General features: G+C 34.7%; 1 protein-coding gene across 1 annotated transcript; it reads left to right on the forward strand.

Annotated features, from left to right (window-relative positions):
• Positions 1–1,781: 1,781 nt before the first annotated feature.
• Positions 1,782–13,619, forward strand: LOC308494961 (cysteine-rich secretory protein 3-like; the record flags this gene model as incomplete). Its single annotated transcript, XM_081042986.1, has 7 exons — positions 1,782–1,850; positions 5,364–5,480; positions 7,034–7,115; positions 8,896–9,044; positions 9,471–9,568; positions 11,441–11,529; positions 13,492–13,619. 7 exons carry the CDS (start codon positions 1,782–1,784, stop codon positions 13,617–13,619), a joined length of 732 nt encoding a protein of 243 aa, XP_080899112.1.
• Between the last annotated feature and the right edge of the window lie 6,074 nt (positions 13,620–19,693).

Raw genomic sequence — 19,693 nt, forward strand, 5'->3', positions numbered from 1 at the left:
CTCTTATTGTCCTCCAGGAGAAGCAGAATGTACTTATTTCCAGATCTCCCACCATCAAGATCATCAGTACCACTACGCAATTATTTTTTTCTTACCTTACCTTAAAATTGACCCCAAATACCTATGTCATAGAGTTTTTATCCTATACCCACGAGAAAAGCAAAACAGCATTGAGATATGGATGCTGGATGGCCGTTGGAGGTAACCTGCTAGCTCAGAGCCTTTTCACACATGTGCACTGGAACGCAGAATTGTAGCTCTAGATGATTTTAAATTACTACACGTTATGGACCTTAGAACACACCTGAAAATGATCTAACCCTCAAATAGTACGCATGAGCATGTGTATGAGTCTGCTTAGGCTACCATAGCAGACTCATACACATTCTTCTGTTGTTTAAGCCCAGGTGGCTTAAACAACAGAAGTTTATTTTCTCACAGGTCTGGAGTTAAAAGTCTGAGATCAGGGTGTCACCATGGTCAGTTTCTGGTGAGGACTCTCTTCTTGGCTTGCAGACAGCCACCTTCTCCCTATGTTCCCACATGGCCTCTTCTCTGTGTGTGCGGGTAGGGTGGGGGGACACTCTTATGTCTCTCCCTATCTAAACACTAACCCTATTGGGTCAGGGCCCATCTTTACGACCTTGTTTAAACTTCATTTCTTCCTTAGATTCCCAAAGACAAATACAGCCACACTGGGGTTAAGACTTTAACATGAATTTTGGGAGGGCACAAACTTTCATCCATAACAGAAGACTGAAGATCTCCCATGTAGTATATGGTTTTATTTTTTTTTTTTAATTTAACCCTGAAGCATAAGCATTTTCCTTGTTACAAAATCATCATGCACATAATTTTATGTCTAATATACTCTAATAAGAGGATGTATTCTAGTTTATTTAGACATGCTACCTTCCTGTTATTGAATATAAATTAATTATAATGTCTTACCCATACAAATGTTAATGTGATAAAAGTGTATGCCTAATGTTTTTATATCCTCAGGATTCCAAAAAGTTGAATTAGTGAGCATATTAAGGGTATTCATACAAATTGGATTGTTAATCCTTTCAAAATGATTTTCAATGTTTAGATCCAAAGGAGAGAATTGCATTTTTTAAATGTGGGGCATTGTAATAAATAAAAAGCTTTGAGTGGGTATGAAGACTACACTGGCTGCATGGACAGAACTGAGAAGAATGGCTGAAAGTGTTTAAAAAACAAAACAAAACACTTCTTAGTACATTTACTTCTTTCTAGGAATAGCAAATATATGAGCCAGAGGCCTAGCCAGAAAGAAATGGTACATGATAACTGGTTAACTGAAGAGATGTTAATAAGGGGATATTTATAAAGGTAAGCAGGATTTAAGGAAAGCCCCAAGCAGCACAGCAGTACAGCAGTAACAGCAATAGTTGGGAGCTATTACTACTCCTAAATGGGCAAGGAGAAGAAGCCATTACTAGAACTTGAAAAGAGTAGCTTAGCTCCATAGACAAGACTGTGGAAGGAACTAGGCTGGAAGTGTGTAAACTTAACATTTATAGATGTATTAATTCAAGCGCTTTAGTCTTTATGGTCTCCACTGGAGGCTTGCTTCTGGGGCTGAATGAATCCATTATCATTCTACTGGCACCATGTGACGAATCTTCTTTTGTTCTACTAATGAATTTGGTATATCTGAGATCATTACATTGTTCATTTCGTTTTTCCCATGTTCCTCAGAAATTCGTTCACTCAGCATTCTAATGCTGGTCTTTGTTTCCTTTGTTTTCCCAGCAATGGCAGTATTCCCAGTGTTGCTGTTTCTGGCTCCTGTGTTGCTCCCATTCTTTCCTGCAAATGGACAGGTATGGTCAAGGTTGAAAATCTTTTCAGAATGATACAATCAACTTTGGGGAACAGCAAGCTACTAGATCAATTTTCAAAAGTAAAAAGTGCTAGAGTGTCTAGTATATCACAAAGAACTCATTGATTGCTCAAGGTACTTAACAAAATTAAATCTAAGGCTGTTGCTCAAAATGGTAGCCTGTAGCCACATGAAGGTACTAACACTGGAAATATTGATAGTCAGAATTGAGATCTGTGTAAATATAACACATAGCGGACTTCATTTAAAAAAGGAGGTAAAATATCTTATTAATAATTTTAATATGGATTATATGATGGAATGATGGAAACATTTTGAATATATTAAATAAAATAGATTTAAATATAAATTTAATGTTTGTTTTTTTCTTTTTTAAAGTGGCCACCAAAAAATTAAAATTACATGTGAAGCTTTAATTATTTTTCTATTGACAGCACTGATCTATAGGTTTAAAAGTTAACACAACTCCTCATATAATATCTTTTCTGATTTCCTTTGACTTAATCAATTTTGATGTGATCCACACAGAAAAATAACAATATGTTTACATAATCTCAAATTGGCAACACTTCTTCACATACATCACCACATTTAATTTTCATAGTTAGTAGGTGAGGATAATTATACCTATTTATTATTATTATTATTATGAGAAGAAAATTTACTAAAGATTTTAAGTGTTTGGATTTTTTCTTAATTTTTACAATTATTATGTGTAACATAAGACGCTATAATTATTTCTAATATGCTGCTTCACTTTGACAATCCCAAGAACAAGATAAATTATCCTCTTCCATCAGTGTGTAGTGGTCCATAGAAAGTATCTCCTGATCAGAAAACCTTTGAATATGAGCAGCTTTGGTAATTGCTATCTGTTCCCACATCCTTCTTTAGTTTAGGGCATAGAGATTAGCTAGGACCCCTCAGACAGACCAGAAAATTCTGACACTGCGGCAAACCTCATTTAACATTCAAAAATAGTCATTAGTTTACCATAATCAAATTTTCAATCTGAAGACAATCTTTTCACCACTAAGGGCTTCATTCAAGAAGTGTGCTGCCTTCCCAATTTCTTTCCTAAATATTTCCTTTCATGGCCCTTTTCAATCCCGCGTTACCGCTCTAGTCCACCTCCTAGTTTTCATTGATAAAATTATTAAAAAGGGAGATATCATTTGTCTCTTGCACCACTAAATGTTTGCTGATCAGGTGCTTTACCTACCCTCTGCCCAGTATGGTTTTCTGTGCCTTCACAGAAAAAGATGCCTAGAAAACACTATTCATCTCTCAAAACCCCAATCCAGACCATCTTTTGTTAGACCTTTCTTAACCTCAATCAGGAAGAATTGATTTCTGCTTCTTCTATATCTAGTACATCCCACCTATCATTTTATGTATCATGTGATATTATAATTATTTATGTCATATTGCTTATCCAATATAAACTCTTTAAGGATCGATAGATATCATATTTTATCCACTTTATTCTGAAACTTTGCATATTCAAAATTTTTCACCTGTCCCCTAATAAAAGCTTTACTGATACTTATTTTAAAAACAACAAAGGCATGTCTTCATCAGTAGAATTTTTTACCTGCAAAGGAAGACTGTATACAAAGCAGGAAATAATTACTTCTCCTTTCTCTGGGACCCAATTTTGATGTGCCTTTAAATGAAACTATTTTAAGCAGGGCTTTGAGGGTTAACGGGACATACCCAAGGCTGTTATTTTATGCTTTTAGATGATGCAGAGATCGACCACTGCTACTATTTCACATGTTCATCCTTGCTAACTTAGGAACCAGTAGCTGGGAAAGTGCTGGATCTGTGGGTACAATGGCATTCACTCTTGGTCCCAGTCCTTAGGAACATGTAAGCAAGTGGGAGAAATGGATACATAAGTACATAGTGGCAATAAAATGTGGTCAGGCCTATGTTCTCATAGGTCTGGGGAGCTTCAAGGGAACTCAGGATTGCAGGAAGGAGAGAATAACTTATCCCATGGTGCCAGGGAAAGCAATAAAGGGCCCTGTCTGTTTACATTTGTACTTCAAAATTTTGCTCATGCTAATATAACTTCACATTCTTGTGTAAATTTAGGTCATGGGATTATGTACACTTTATGAAATAATTCACACACCCTATTCTACCTCCAGGCTGAACCCCCACTATACACACACCAAGATAAACCAAAAATATAAGTTAAACATCTGATTGATTTTTTTTATTTTATTGGGGTGACATTAGTTAATAAAATCACATAGTTTTCAAGTGCACAATTCTGTACTACATTATCTGTATATTGCATTGTGTGTGCATCACCCAGAGTCAAATCTCCTTCTGTTACCACATATTTGACCCCCTTTACCCTTTTTTACCTCCTTTCATCCCTCCTTCCCTCTGGTAACCATCGTACTATTTTCCATGAGTTTTTGTTTGTTTTGTTGGTTTGCTGCTTCCAGTTTTATATTCTACATATGAGTGCACTCATATGTTTCTTGACTTTTTTCATCTGACTTATTTCACTCAATGTATTCTCACGATTCATCCATGTTGTTGCAAATGGCAGTATTTTATTTTTTCTTAAGGCCGAGTAACATTGCATTGTGTATATGTACCACAACTTCTTTATCCAATCATTTATTGAAGAATACTTCAGTTGTTTCCATGTCTTGACAACTGAGAATAATGATGAGCATCTGATTTAATACCTTAATTGTATTTCTGTTACTGAAAGGAATGAAGTAAACAATAATCCATTAATTAGATAGCTTTGCTCCCTCCAAACTGTCTTGGAGTTTTCTTCAATAATATAAAACTGTCTTTTGAGCAACTCCATAAAATCTGCTGTATAATAGGTAGAATAATTTGCTAGTATTGCATGTATTTGGACTAAGCATTTTTTTCTCTAAACACAGACATCATGTCAGGTTAAAGTTCCCCTTAAAATCTAGAATGAGTCACCTGCCCCTGCTCTTACCGTTCCCTTGCTACATCCTGATTGAGAGTAAATGAGAAAATGTCTTAATGATTCCTATCTTGTATCTTTGTTGTTATGTTATCACTCATATGTCTAGAAAAATCACGTTAAGACTAGAAATTGAAATGGAGGTCGAAGGGATAGTGGATGGGGGGTGGGGGGTTCACAGTGTGAGGGATAGAAATGATGAACGTCTAAGTATTACCTTGTCTTGTACACCTGAAACTAATAAAATAAAATAAAAAGACTAGAAATTGGTATTCCCGGCCTAAGAGGTGTTTTTAATTTCCATGCCATGAATTATATCTCCTACTTTAAAATTTAACACTATTTCTTTCCTATTTAAAAGTCATAATGTTGGCTCGGATTCCTTAGCAATGCTTAATAATTAATATTGGTTTGAACTGGACACTTTTTAAATAATCATTGTTCTCTTGCATAAACTTATTCACTCGTATGCAATTTTCACAACTTTAACAAAATAATAATAATTTTAATTTGGCTTCCCTTTAGGATCCAAATATTGATGCATTGAGCACCTCCCTAAAAGAAGTCCAACAAGAGATTGTAAATAAACACAATGACCTGAGGAGAGCTGTCTCTCCACCTGCCAGCAACATGCTGAAGATGGTAAGAGGCAGTAACATAAGAAAAGTGGCTTGAGCCAGCTGTGACAAGTGCCGGTACCTAGCAAACAAGATCTCTCAGGAACGTGGTGACAGGAAGTTCGGGATTTGTTATTTCATTTGCACTTTGTTATCTACCATGCAGAAATATTTTTCTTTTTGCATTCCGCATACTATTTTTGCTCATAAATTGTATATCCTCCTACCATTATATGTTCTATTCACTAGAATAGTATAATCTGTCAGAATTGATTCGCTATCATGACCATTACAGAGTTTCCCATCTGCATGAGTGGAATTTCTATTCCCAGAAAAAAAAAATGCATGTACATACAATTCACATACAATTCCAGGGGCCCAGGGAGGCCCTGAAGCCCCTTCATGAATTCTGCGTTAAGACCCTGGCCCTGACATTAGTATGTGCCTTCTGTCCTTGATAAATTGACTTTTCGACACTTTTTCTCAGTATTTTCTGTTCCTTTGGATCCAAAACAGTTTTCTAATAAATTCTCTGGCTGTAGTAGCTCTCTGTCCAGTCCTTCTCTGTACAGTCAGACCTACAATATCATCATTGCTATTATCCTCATTACTGATGTCCACTCCCCCTATGCTCCCCCTTACACCTTTTCTGGGAGACATATTTTTTGGGGAAATTCAAGTTTTGCTGGCTTGAAGCTTAAAGGAAACTTCTTTAAGCTTCAAAACTATCTTACCACTGCATATAAAAAAAAATAAAACAATTGAATGACAAAATATATTTTGAGGTCCATTAGCACAATGTTGGAAGGGCCTATGCAAATGAGGGGCTCAAAGCTTAAGCTTCATTAGCTCCATGGGACAGGGCAGAAATTCTTAATTTCATTTTATAATGGTTAAATAACTTGTCTAGTTTATAGGGCTATTTAATGTGTGGAGGTAGAATTAAAACTAAATCTTTGGACATCCAGTCAGGGGCCATTCTGTTTTTTTCTCATTCTCTTTCCTAATCTAGGATCGAGAAGATCTTTTCCCTTTAAGATCTTTGACATTTAGGGTAAACAACAGCCCACTTTTCTGGGCCTAGGACGAAAGACCATATGTCTCCCGTATGTTTTCAGAGGGGGAAAAAAGGAACTAGGAATGAAGTATGCCAGCCAGTATGATAGGAAAAACTAATCTCAATACATCCATGTTTATTGGTATTTAGAGTAGGCCCCCTACTAAAAATCTCGAGTTGTGCTTACTGTGCTGTCATAAACAGACGATTAATTAGGTTGGTGCAAAAGTAATTGCAGTTTTTGCCTTTATTTTTAACCTTTTAAACTGCAATTACTTTTGCACCAACCTAATATCTTAGATTTTTTTTTTTCCAGGTGCTTAGGGTAGCCATACTATCTATATTTGTTTGTGGAGAAGAAAAAGGCACATCAAAAAATATGTCTGATTATAATGATAATCAGAATACAAATGTGCAAAAATTGTATAGTAATGAATGAACCTACCAATCTCATTACAAAGCATACGCTCTTTTGTTGTTTGAGTCATTAAGTGTGTATGTTTTCCCCCTATTTGTTTTAGAAATGGGACAGCGAGGCAGCAGCAAATGCCCAAGAGTGGGCAAACAAGTGCCTTTACAAACACAGTACGGATCGAAAAACTGGTACGTAAATCAATATTTATTGAGTACATGAACAAGTAAAATAATAAGGGTCCATTTTTTTATGTTGCATTAAGAAATCTTTATGAAATATTTCTAATGCTGAATTTTCCAAGTTGAAGTACCTATGTGTGAGAAAAAAGAAAAAAAAAAAACTCTGAGCATCACCACCTTGTGCTTGTTGAGTTTTCTATATTTTACAAAAACTGTCTCACACAATATCACATTGTGCCTCATAACCATCTCATGAGTAAAACAGGTCTGGTATCATCTCTTTCTCTATTTTAGGAAACTGACTTTCAGGGGGAAAATGATTGATAATTAGTGTCATATGTAGGAAATTTAAAATTAGAATTTCTGACTTCTAACCCAGAGCCTTTTTCATATTATGGAGCTATTTGTGTTATGAACACTATTTATTTCTGGATGTATGAAGTATGCTGTATTCATCGAACAGTTTCTGAATTTTCCTCAGAAATACTTAACACTAGCATCTTTTTTTCATTTTTGATGACTTATTCTATAAGTCAAGTCTTTTATATTCTGGGTACTTACAATGCATGCAATATTATATTAGACTCAAAATAATCTATAAGAAACAACCTCTACACAAGGAACATAAATACAATTAAATAAAATATCATATGTATGAACTATTAGATAATATATATACATATGTATATATATATATATATATATATATATATATATTTCTTAAATTAGCAAAAATGACAGATATAGGCAAGCACAATTTGAATGCAGTAAATAATTTCCCTGTTTTGAAAACAGGACTGCCATTGTTATTTGTGTTTTTGATACTATAATTTAATACAATCATGAAGAGGGATGACTGTGTTCAGTCAGATTGAAACAAATGGTTTTGAAGACCCTAGTCTACTATTAAAATTTCAGCTTCTTTCTTTCCCTCTTAAAGGAGCTATCCAAGAGTAGCTTACACTCCCTTTAGCATGTAGACATTACATTTCAAGCCATCCAAACATAAATATTGCTCTCAAGGTTTGAAAAATATATTGAAATGTTTCTGGGCTTCAAAGCACTTTTTTTCCTAATTCTTTGAGGAGAAGTTGGCCTGTGACATTTTTATTTGCTGATGGAGGGGAGGTCCATAAACTTTGGAAATATTGTTCCTTCTGGTGTCATTTCCTTCATACTTGGGGCTGTTAAAGACGGAGTGTCAGATTTCTTTCAAATATTACACAAAATAACAATGTTCAACATGTGTTCAATTTGCTGTACATGAAAAATCTCTGGTAAGTGTGGGTGAAAATAAAAGAATATTATTACAGTTGCTGCCTGCTTTCAGCAACCTTACAATATGCAGCTGAGAGCACATGAGGCATACACTCATGAAAAATCTAATATGTAAATGAATGTGTCTAGGGGAGGTAGATATTAAAGAAAGAGGACTTCATCTACTCAAAATTTTACATGTTGACTTCAGCTTCAGTGTGTTTGGCACATCTAGAAGCTATTTACCTTATAGTTGATAAGGAACTCCCTATGTGTGTGTATATATATATTAGATAATATATGTCATATATATTATAATACATATAATATATATAATATAAAATATACATTGTATGTATTATTATATATGTATTATATATGCATTGCATAATATATATATATATTCAGCCATTGCACTCTGATATATATATACACATATATATATATATATATGTATGTATGTATGTATGTATATATATCAAACATTGCATGCTTTATTGCTTACCCTATAAATGGTCAATTTTTTTCTTAGGTACAATTAACTGTGGCGAGAATATCTTTATGTCAAGTCAACCTGATTCATGGTCACGTGCAATCCAATCTTGGTACGATGAGAACCGTGACTTTATCTATGGTGTAGGTCCAAAGCAACCCGAAACAATGGTTGGACATTATACCCAGGTAAGAGAAACAATTGAAAATCCCTTTGCTATAAACAGCCTAAAAAGAAAGCTTCTCCAAATTTTGACTAATTCCAATGTTGAATTTGGGGGAATATCTCAAGTAGGTGAAGAATAGTCTTTGCATTTTGTGGGTATTTCAACTGTGAGCTGTCACTTGTCAAAAGCCTGCAGGCTCTTGATAAGGAAACAAACTGTATTTTTTGAACAGTCTAAATGGATAAAGTAGTGAATGTACATGAAAATGTAATTTAAAAAAAAATTTACTTTAATGTAATAATTTAACTAAATATACCCATAAAGTATATGAAAACATAATACATTAGTAACATTCTTTTCAGTGTTTTTTTTTAATTTCCTACTATTTGTTTTTTGATATTTCTGTCTACTCTAATGTGCTTTTGTATCTTCACTTATGGGCATGTAGGTTGCTTGGTACTCATCTTTCCGAGTTGGATGTGGAATGGCCCATTGTCCCAATCAAAATAGCCTACAGTACTACTATGTTTGCCAATATTGTCCTGCGTAAGTATATACTTTCAAATTTGCTGCCAATAATCTCATCAGCAATTTGATATTTTTAAGTTATCATGTAATAGACAAACCAGAGTAAAAAAAGCATATTTTAGTGAAGGGGAGAGATAAATATTTAGAAACGTTTTCTAATTTTTTACTTCTCACATGAAGGCCAACTTCTCAGTTTCAAGTACGTATAATGTTCTGGAGCTGTCTTCCCTCATGACTAAAATGATTCGTCTTCTCTCTCAATTGCTTTTCCCAAGGCTTAGGGTGACACAATGGGTATCCACAGAGTGTTGTTCTCTAGATTTGGTACTGTCAGTTTTTATTAAGCTCACCTTCTAGAAAGTGAAAGCTTGATGGTAAGACCAAGGTTAAAGGTGAGGTAGCCGATCGGAATGACATTTTAGTGATTTTAGCCCATTGTACTCATATGTTCCTACTCCTGCTTATCTAAAAATATCTATAGTACACCATTAAGAATTGATTGAATCTTGGGCCTCAAAGGTTTTTCAAGAAATCCTTGATATATTTCAAATTGTCAAGAAAAGGTAGTAAGTCTTTGCTTCTCAGAACTTCACACAAAAATCTCTGAAGGAACCACCCATTAAGATTTTTATTTATAGCAGGAATTATACTCTTTCCATAAGCAATACATTTGAATTATCTCTAAAAATTCCTATGGACATATTGCAGATATATTCATAACACATATGTTATATTTAATGTTTGAAATTCCTTGCCACTGGAGGGATTGTTTCCCCCCAAATCAAGCTTCATACATTATTTATTTTGAGACTATAGATACCTCAGATGAGACTGTAGATGATGCAGGTTCTGGTTTGAGAAGTGTGACCTTCCTGCAAATACTTATTAGAGTTTAGTTGAAAGAACTGAAGAGCCCTAGGAGAATGGATCCGAACTCACTGCCTGGTTGTGAGAGGGGAGGCACCTGGAGCCAGGTATCTGTAGTAAGAGCTGGAGTGAATAATGAGGGAAAGCAGGAGTGAGAACTTGCAAAACACTTTTACATCTATTTATTTCACAAATTTTCCAAGGGCTCACACACACAGCAGTGTTCTGTGCAGGGAGACTGAGATTCAGATGCTTGCCTTGAGTCTTTGGCCCACTTGTTCCAACAGAAACTTTGACTCCCTTCTATTTTCAGATAATGGCCAATAGGATAATAATCATCAATAAGGTGTAGGCTAATCACTGTGAGACCAATATACCCTGAGATTAGTGGTAGTGAAACATTTTTTTCTAACACTCCCATTTTGGTAAATACAAAAATCTCACACTCAAAATCTTCTAGACATTCAAAAAGCCTTCCTAACCCATCTGCCTTCTAAAAATACACACAAAAACTACATGAAAATATCACCCCTACATTGATAAGCCAAATGGAGCTTTATTTTCTCCAGTTCATATTATAGAAACTATTAATAACCACAGTTTCCTTTTAAAATATAGAATTACATTTAACATTAAGTATTTTCCCTCTGTCCCCCCGTAGCTTCTCCTATAGGGTACAGTTTACCTATAGCAGTTCCTTGTGGTGCTCGAACTTAGCGATTTGACTGAATCTACCAAGAGGAGAAGAGTGTTGCCACATTCAAATATGCTCTGAAAACTTTAAACCCTATTTATCCCATTTCAGGCTGTGAGATTATGGTCAAGGAAGTGAGTGTATGTGTGAATTATTCTCTTACTTTGCATAGTTATCTGACTACACATTGGGAATGTTAGTTTTTCAGCTGACATAATTAAAAACATTGAAGAAATATTCAGATATATAGGGCGATGGATGCTTGGAGCATAAACTGAACCAAAAAATGAAAAAAAAAAATGTTTGACATGTTGTATTTCAAATTTCAGTGGTAATGTAATTAGCAGAGAAAATACCCCCTACCTGGAAGGAACACCTTGTGCCAAGTGCCCTAATGACTGTGTCGATGGACTATGCAGTAAGTTTGAAGTCATTAACTTGCTAGTATAATAAAATGAACTGATACTTTTTCAAAAAAATTAGGAAATCTGAATGTAACCAACTTAAGCAATGCCTTCATGCAAAAGACAACAATAAAATTACTCAACAGAATGTGTTTAAGCAACAAATTTACACCATTCAATATCTATGCATTATTTGCAATGAAAACCTGTTATAGCATATGTAACCTAAAGAAACATCTACCAACAATGTGTATTTGTGACTATGTTGAACCCACTACCTATTGGCATATATATATAAATATTTTTGTGGAAATAATTTATTGTAATTAAGTATGAATTTTCTTTTCATCAAAGTTAATGCCATTATAGTAAAGGTGATTTTTTAAAAAGTAAGTATGTACAAATATAAAAATATGTACTCTGTGTGGATAGGCACACCAAATATAATTCCTGATATGCCAATGAGTTTGTCATACTAAATTCCTCATTTTCCTTATAGTCTAATTAGAATCATCAAGTTCAATTTAATAACCACCTGCACTTTTGTTTGCTAGTAACTTTTATGTAATTTTAAAATGTCTATCAAATCTGTATATAGTATTATTAGTTCACAGAAGCCTCGAAACTATTTTAGCAAAAGAGAATACAATTAATGCCATAGTGTATCTCATTTGCAGTGTTGTTATGAATTGAGGTACAAAGAGTTGTTATTTTTGTTTACTTGGGATGTATTATGAAAATTATTAGGAACAATACAGTTGTTCTGAAATTTTCACCTTTTAAAATCATTCACCAGACTGAACTGTAGCATTCTTTCTGAATGAACTGTATAGCCATAATTCAGATTATTGATGATATAAAAGCCATAAATTAACTAAAGAAGAAAATACTCATACCTCTGCTGAATACTATTTGTTAAGGAGTTTGGAATTTATCCTATTAGTAATAGTAGCCAATTGAAAGATTTTATGCAGAAGAGTGATGAGATCAGAATTGTGTTTTAGAAAGTGCTCCTGGCCAGCGTGGAAACTATTGAAAAACATGGCTTCAAAAACAAATGGATGTCTTTACTGCATTAGGGCAACATTAACAAAGAGAAATGGAGAGTTTATGAGAGAAAGGAAGAAAGTAGAATATCCAGTGCTTATTGCCTGTGCTTGTTAAGTGCTGGGGAACAAGTTCAGGTTGATTACTATTTCCTGGTTTGACTTATTTAGTAGTTGGCAGTGCCATTTCTCTGAGATTGGGTGAATCGAGTTGGGAGTTGGGGAGGGATACCAAAGAAATGCCAAACTTGTAGATAGGATGATAAATTTAGTTTGAGATTTGTTGAGTGTGTAACCTCTGAGGGAAATGCAACTGGAAATGTACAATAGTAATAGTGAAATTCTCTTGTTTTTACATTTCACATCCACATTTTCTCATAATGACTTCTTGAAAGATTAGTGTCATAAGAGTCTAGTGGCAACATTGTCCGATACAACCTTTTGCAATGTTGGAAATATTCCATATTTGCACTGCCCTGTAAAGTAGCCCCTAGATACATTGGCTATTTAGCCCTTGAAATGTAACTAAGGTCACTGAGGACCTGAAATTTCAATGCTATTTAATTTTAATTAATTTAAGTTTAAATTTAAAAAACTGCATGGCTAGTGGCTATCATTTTGGATAGTGCAGTTCCAGAGAGATTCAGTCAAATCCATTTTACTCTGTTTTCTGAGGGAGGGAATTAGGTCAATCATTTTAGAAACATTTGGAGAAGCTCATATTTTAAAAGAAATGATGGCTTAATCAGTGAATTTAACTAAGGGAACTTATGTGTCCCTCGAGATATGAAATGGCCATCAGAGTATAATGAATGATGCCAACTTCTTTGTTCAATTCCACGCTCCTTACTCACACTGAATTTGTGATTTGTGTTGCTGCTATGGAGGAAAATGATAATAAAGTGACGAATTTCTTTGTTTTTATTCCAGCCAACAGTTGTGAGTATGAAGATGCCTACAGCAACTGTAAACAGTTGAAAGACCAACTGGGCTGTGAAGATTCTCTCACCAACAACAGTTGCAAGGCTTCCTGCAATTGCGCAAACAAAATTTATTAAATGCTCAATGCAGACTGAGCATGGTGAAGTAGCGGATAGCTATCTATTTACATTTGACATTTATTATCAGAGTATATGGAAATTCTCTGTATTACCTTAGCGAGAGTCTGTAAAGCTAAACATATTCCAAAATAAAAGTGCATTTAAAAAAAGAAAGAAAATCTTGTTTCTTTGGCTCCATAATACTTCATATTTTTTCTCTAGATTATCTGTTTATTCTTTCTCAGACTTCCCACCTCACCCCAAGTTTGCATTCCTCTATTCCATTGCTAAATGTTTGATTTTGTCTTTCTCAAGAACTTTCACATAATACCAATGATTGCATTGTCAAATCAGACTTACATGGCTATCCAGTATGAAGCATCGCTAATAATTTTAAGCATATGATTAATCATGAGGCAAAGGCAAAAAAGGGACAAGTTCAAGACCACCAGTATGGCTCCCAGATGCTGCTTTTGCAGCACATTTTTTAATATCTAAGGTGATAGACTTCCTAATTAGACATGTCAGCTATAGACATGTTAGCTATAAATTTGATTCCAAATAGTAATGTCTTTTTCTCCTGGGTCTGCTTTTTATTTTACAGAATCTTTTTCATACAAATAGTTAAAAGTAACATAATCTATGATAACAATAAATATGGTGATTTAAATTTAATGAATTTAATCAAGTTGAGGATTCTGAAAGCTATATGAAAACCTCTTATGACTAAGGTCACTAGGAAATTGAGAATCACATTCCTAGAACAAAATGTACAAAAAGAACAGAACATAATATTATTGTCACATGAATCCTGGACTACAGTTCTCTTTCATAGGTCTACTTTATAGCTAAATAACTTCAAAGAATTGTTCACATAAACTGTCTTTAATTCTTCCCTTGCCATTCATGCTTCTTCTCACTCATCTAGCTTCTATCCTTATAATTAAATTAAAATTTTTCTTCCTAAGGTAATCCCAACCTTCATTTTGCCAACCAATGAAGACTTTTCATTCCTCATCTGAATAAATTATACAGTACAATATGACCACACCTTCCATTTTAAAACCTCTCTTCTCTTAGACAAATTGCCCATAAAGAAGCACTCAATATAGTATATATAAATATTCTTTTCTCTAGGAGGTAGAAATTAGTCCCTTCCCTTTTGAATCTGGGCTGAACTTAATGACTCATATCCAAAGAGTAAAGTTTGGAAAGGGAACAGTAGTAATTTTACAGTAGAGAAGTCTGGCAAATGCTATCTTAACCAAGTGATCACAGTTAATATCACCTGTAAGAAGTCTTGTAGATTCTTGTACACCTTTATATGATGTGACAAGAAGGGCATTTCATTTCTGTGATATTCTTTCTAAAACGCTGTGACCCAAATTTCATCCTGAGATAAAACATCAAGCAAACATAAATTGAGGGACATTCTAGAAAATACCCCTGACCAGGACTCCTCAAAATTATCAAAATCATGAGCAATAAGGAAATTCGGAGAAACTGTTGCAGACCGGGGAAGACTAAGCAAACATGAGATTTAAATACAATGAGGCATCCTAGATCAGATCCTGGAACAGAAACAGGTCATTATTGGAAAAATTAGTGAAATCGGAACAGAGTTTGGAGTGTTTTTAACAGTGATATTGATTTCTTAGTTTTGACAAATGTATCAGGTTAATGTAAGATGATAACATTAGGGAAACTGAACCTGAGTTCAGAGTATATGGAAATTCTCTGTGCTATCTCGGCAAGATTCTGTAAATCTAAACATATTCCAAAACAAAAAGTGCATTTAAAAAAAGAAAGAAAATCTTGTTTCCTTGGATCCATAATACTTCATAATTTTTCTCTAGATTATGTTTATTCTTTCTCAGACTTCCCACCTCACCCCAAGTTTGCATTCCTCTATTCTATTACTAAATGTTTGATTTTGTCTTTCTCAAGAACTTTCACATAATACCAATGATTGCATTGTCAAATCAGACTCACATGGCTATCCAGTGTCAAGCATCACTAATAATTTTAAACATATGATTAATCATGAGGCAAAGGCAAAAAAGGGACAAGTTCAAGACCACCAGTATGGCTCCCAGATGCTGCTTTTGCAGCACATTTCTTAATATCTAAGGTGATAGACTTCCTAATTAATCTACTTTCAAAACCTTTCCATAGACTTCTCAATACTTAAGATAATATTCATAACCTTAAAATGGCCTGAAAGAAGTTGAATGATATGTTTTATACTTTCCCACCTAATCTCACTTCTTTCCACTCTCCCTTATTACTCATGCTCTAACTACAAAGATTTTTATTAAATTTTCACAAGCTCCTCAAGATGTTTCTTACCTCAGGGCATTTATGTTTCCTATTAGCTCTGTCTAGAAGAGTCAGCCTTCCATTATTTGCTAGACTAGCTCCTACACATTAAACTCCATTCCATCCAAGAGATTCCTTTGAGTAAGTAATCTGAAGAACATCCTCCATTCCCTCTCATACCTACATCCCTATACTTCTTTCATAGCAATCATCACAATGTATAATAATTCAATCCTGCATTCAACAAATATTTATTGAAAACAATTATAGCTCAGGTTTTTAATTAGGTACTTACAAACAGAGTGACTAACAAGACAAACCAAGTTCTGGCAGCCAACATGAGGAAACAAAGAAATGTGTCCCACGTGAAAGAACTGGAGAAAACTCCAGAAAAAGAACTAAACAAAATGGAGGCAAGCAATTTATCAGAGACAGAGATCAAAACAATGGTTATAAGGATGCTCAAGGAACTTAGTGAGAACTTCAACAAGGAGATAGCAGGCATCAAAAAAGACATAGAAACCACAGAGAAGAATCAGTCAGAAGTGAAGAATACAATAACTGAAATGAAGGATGCACTAGAAGGAACCACCAGCAGACCAGATGAAGCAGAAGACTGAATCAATGATGTTGACGGTAGCAGAAAACAATCAGAACAGCAAAAGGAAAAAAGAATCCAAAAAAAAAAAAAAATGATGATAGTTTAAGAGACCTCTGGGACAACATCAAGCATAACATCATTCGCATCATAGGGGTACCAGAAGGAGAAGAAAGAAAGCAAGGGATTGAGAATGTATTTGAATAAATAATGACTGAAAACTTTCCTAACCTGGTGAAGGAAATAGAAATATGAGGTGTGATTAACAAATACGGTGAATGGTGCTGCCGAGTGCCATCCATTGGAAAGGCAGGGATCTTCAATATGGGAAGAGGTGTGTCGAACCTTTGTAATAGTATGGGACAAGTTTCAACTTGTTCGGTGCAGTCAAGTATGAGCTAAGGTTGAGAGAAGGTGAGTTTAAAAGTGTGCCATAAGTCATCCTCCATCATGACAATGCTCCGTGCCACACATCACTTCTGGCACAGCAATTTCTGTCAAATGAAAACATTACGGTGTGTCCTCATCCACCTTATTCACTGGATCTGGCACCGTGCGACTTCTGGCTCTTCCCCAAAGTTAAAATGGCCATGGAAGATAAACATTTTGAATTAATTCAGGACATCGAGGCAGCCACAACAGTGCAACTAAAAACACTCACAAAAGAAGATTTCCAGAACTGCTTCAGAAAGTGGCAAGAACAATGGGATAAGTGTGTTCAAAGTGAGGAGGATTAATGGCAATGGGATTCTACTATAATAAATTTATTGTTAAACATTCACCATATGTTTTGATCACACCTCATACAAACCAAGGAAGCACAGAGTCCCAAACAAGATGAACCCAAACAGGCCCACACCAAGAAACATTACAATTAAAATGGTAAAAGTTAAAAAACAAAGAGAGACTCTTAAAAGCAGCAAGAGAAAGGCAACTAATAGCTTATAGGGGAGCTCCCATAAGATTGTCAGCTGATTTCCCAACAGAAACTTTGCAGGCCAGAAGGGATTGGCAGGAAATATTCAAAGTGATGAAAAGTAAGGATGTACAACCAAGATTACTCTATCCACTAAAGCTATTCTTTAAACTTAAAGGACAAATAAAGAGCTTCCCTGACAAGAAAAAGCTAAAGGAGTTCATCACCACCAAACCAGTATTACAATGAATGTTAGAGGGACTTCTTTAAGAAGGAAAACAAAAAAGATCAAAAATAGCAATAATAAAATGGCAATAATTACGTATCTATCGAAAGTAACTTTCAATGTAAATGGATTAAATTCTCCAATAAAAAATATAGGATGGCTGAATGGGTAAGAAAACAAAACTCTTATATATACTGCCTATAAGAGACTCATTTCAGATGGAAAGACACACACAGACAGAAAGTAAAGGGATAGAAAAAGTTATTTCATGAAAATGGAAATGGAAACAAAAAGCTGGGGTAGCAATACTGTAACACAAAGGCTATATATAACAAGAGACAAAGAGGGACCCAGTAATCCCACTTCTGGGTATTTATCTGAAGAAACCCAAAACACTACTTCAAAGGGACATGTACATCCATATGTTCAATGCAGCGTTGTTTACAATAGCCAAGATATGGAGCAGCCTGGGTGTCTGTCAATGGATGAATGGACAAAGAGAATACAGTATGTATATACAATGAAATATTGCTTGACCATGGATGGGAATGGGTTCTTGCCATCTGCAGTGGCATGGATGGACCTGGAGGGTGTTCTGTTGAGTGGAGTGTCAGACAGAGATAGACAAATATCATACAATTTTACTTATATGTAGAATCTGAAGAACAAAACAAACAAACAAAACAGAAACGCACTCATAGATACAAAGAACATTTTGATGATTGCCAGATGACAGGGGGTTTGAGAGGAAGGTGAAAAAGGGGAAGGGATTAAGAAGTATAAATTGGTTCTTATACAGTAGCCATGGGGATGTAGGGTATAGCATAAGGAATATAGTCAATAATATTGTAATAACTATGTATGGTGTCAGATGGATACTAGATTTATTGAGATGATATATTGGAGGGTTGGGCAACAGAGTAAAAGAGGTGAAGGGATTAAGAAGTACAAATTGGTAGTTATTGAATATTCATGGGGATGTAAAATAAAGCATAAGGAATATAGTTAATGTTAGAGCAATAACTATGTATAGTGCCAGGTGAGTACTAGACTAGTCAGGGGATTGCTTCTTATAGAAATGTCTAACCACTATGCTGTACACCTGAAATTAATATAAGATAATATTGAATGTTAACTGTAATTAAAAAATTAAAAGGCGGGGAGGTGAAGGGGAATAAGAGGTCCAAATTTCCAGGTATAAAACATATATGTCATGGGGATGTAATGTATAGCATGGGGAATATAGTCAATAATATTGTGAGCATAGTACGGTGTCAGATAGTTGCTGGACTTATGGTGATCACTTCTTTTGGTATATAAATGTTGAAAGACTATGGTATACACCTGAAACTGATATAAAGTTGTATGTTAGCTATATTTCACAATAAAAATCTTAAAAAGAGAACTTCCAGTCAAAGTGAACAGTGAATACAAAGTTGTTGAGGTAAGAATAAACTTGGTATATTTAAGGAAAGGCAAGCAGCCTAAGACGGCTGGAGTAGAATGAGCAAGGTAAAGATAATTTTAAAAAGGGATCAGAGAGTTAGGCAGCAACTTGGTCACATGGTGCCTTCTAGGGCAGATAAAGAATTGGGATATCATAAGTAAGCAATATGATGAGATACAAATTATAAGAGAACAAGAATGAAGAAAAAAACAGTTGAGAGACTACTGACAGGAGAGATTAAGTTATATTGCACTAGATTATAGATGTGTCTGTGTGTACATATGTAATGTATATAGTACAACTAATTTCAAGATACTTTTGTTTATATTATGACAAAACGAGAACTATTTCCCAATGCAGACTAATATTACCTTATGCCAAAGCCAAAGGCATCACAAGAAAACTACATGAACATAGATGCAACATTTAAAAAGGATTATACACCATGAGAAAATAAGGCTATCCCAGGAATAAAAGGTTCAACATTCAAAAATCAATTCAGATGATACACCATATTAATAAAATAAAAACATAATCACCAACAAAAGATGCAAAAAAATGCACTTGACAAAATTCAGCACCTTTA

This window comes from Rhinolophus hipposideros, assembly GCF_964194185.1.
Source record: "Rhinolophus hipposideros genome assembly, chromosome: 3".
Taxonomy (NCBI): domain Eukaryota; kingdom Metazoa; phylum Chordata; class Mammalia; order Chiroptera; family Rhinolophidae; genus Rhinolophus; species Rhinolophus hipposideros.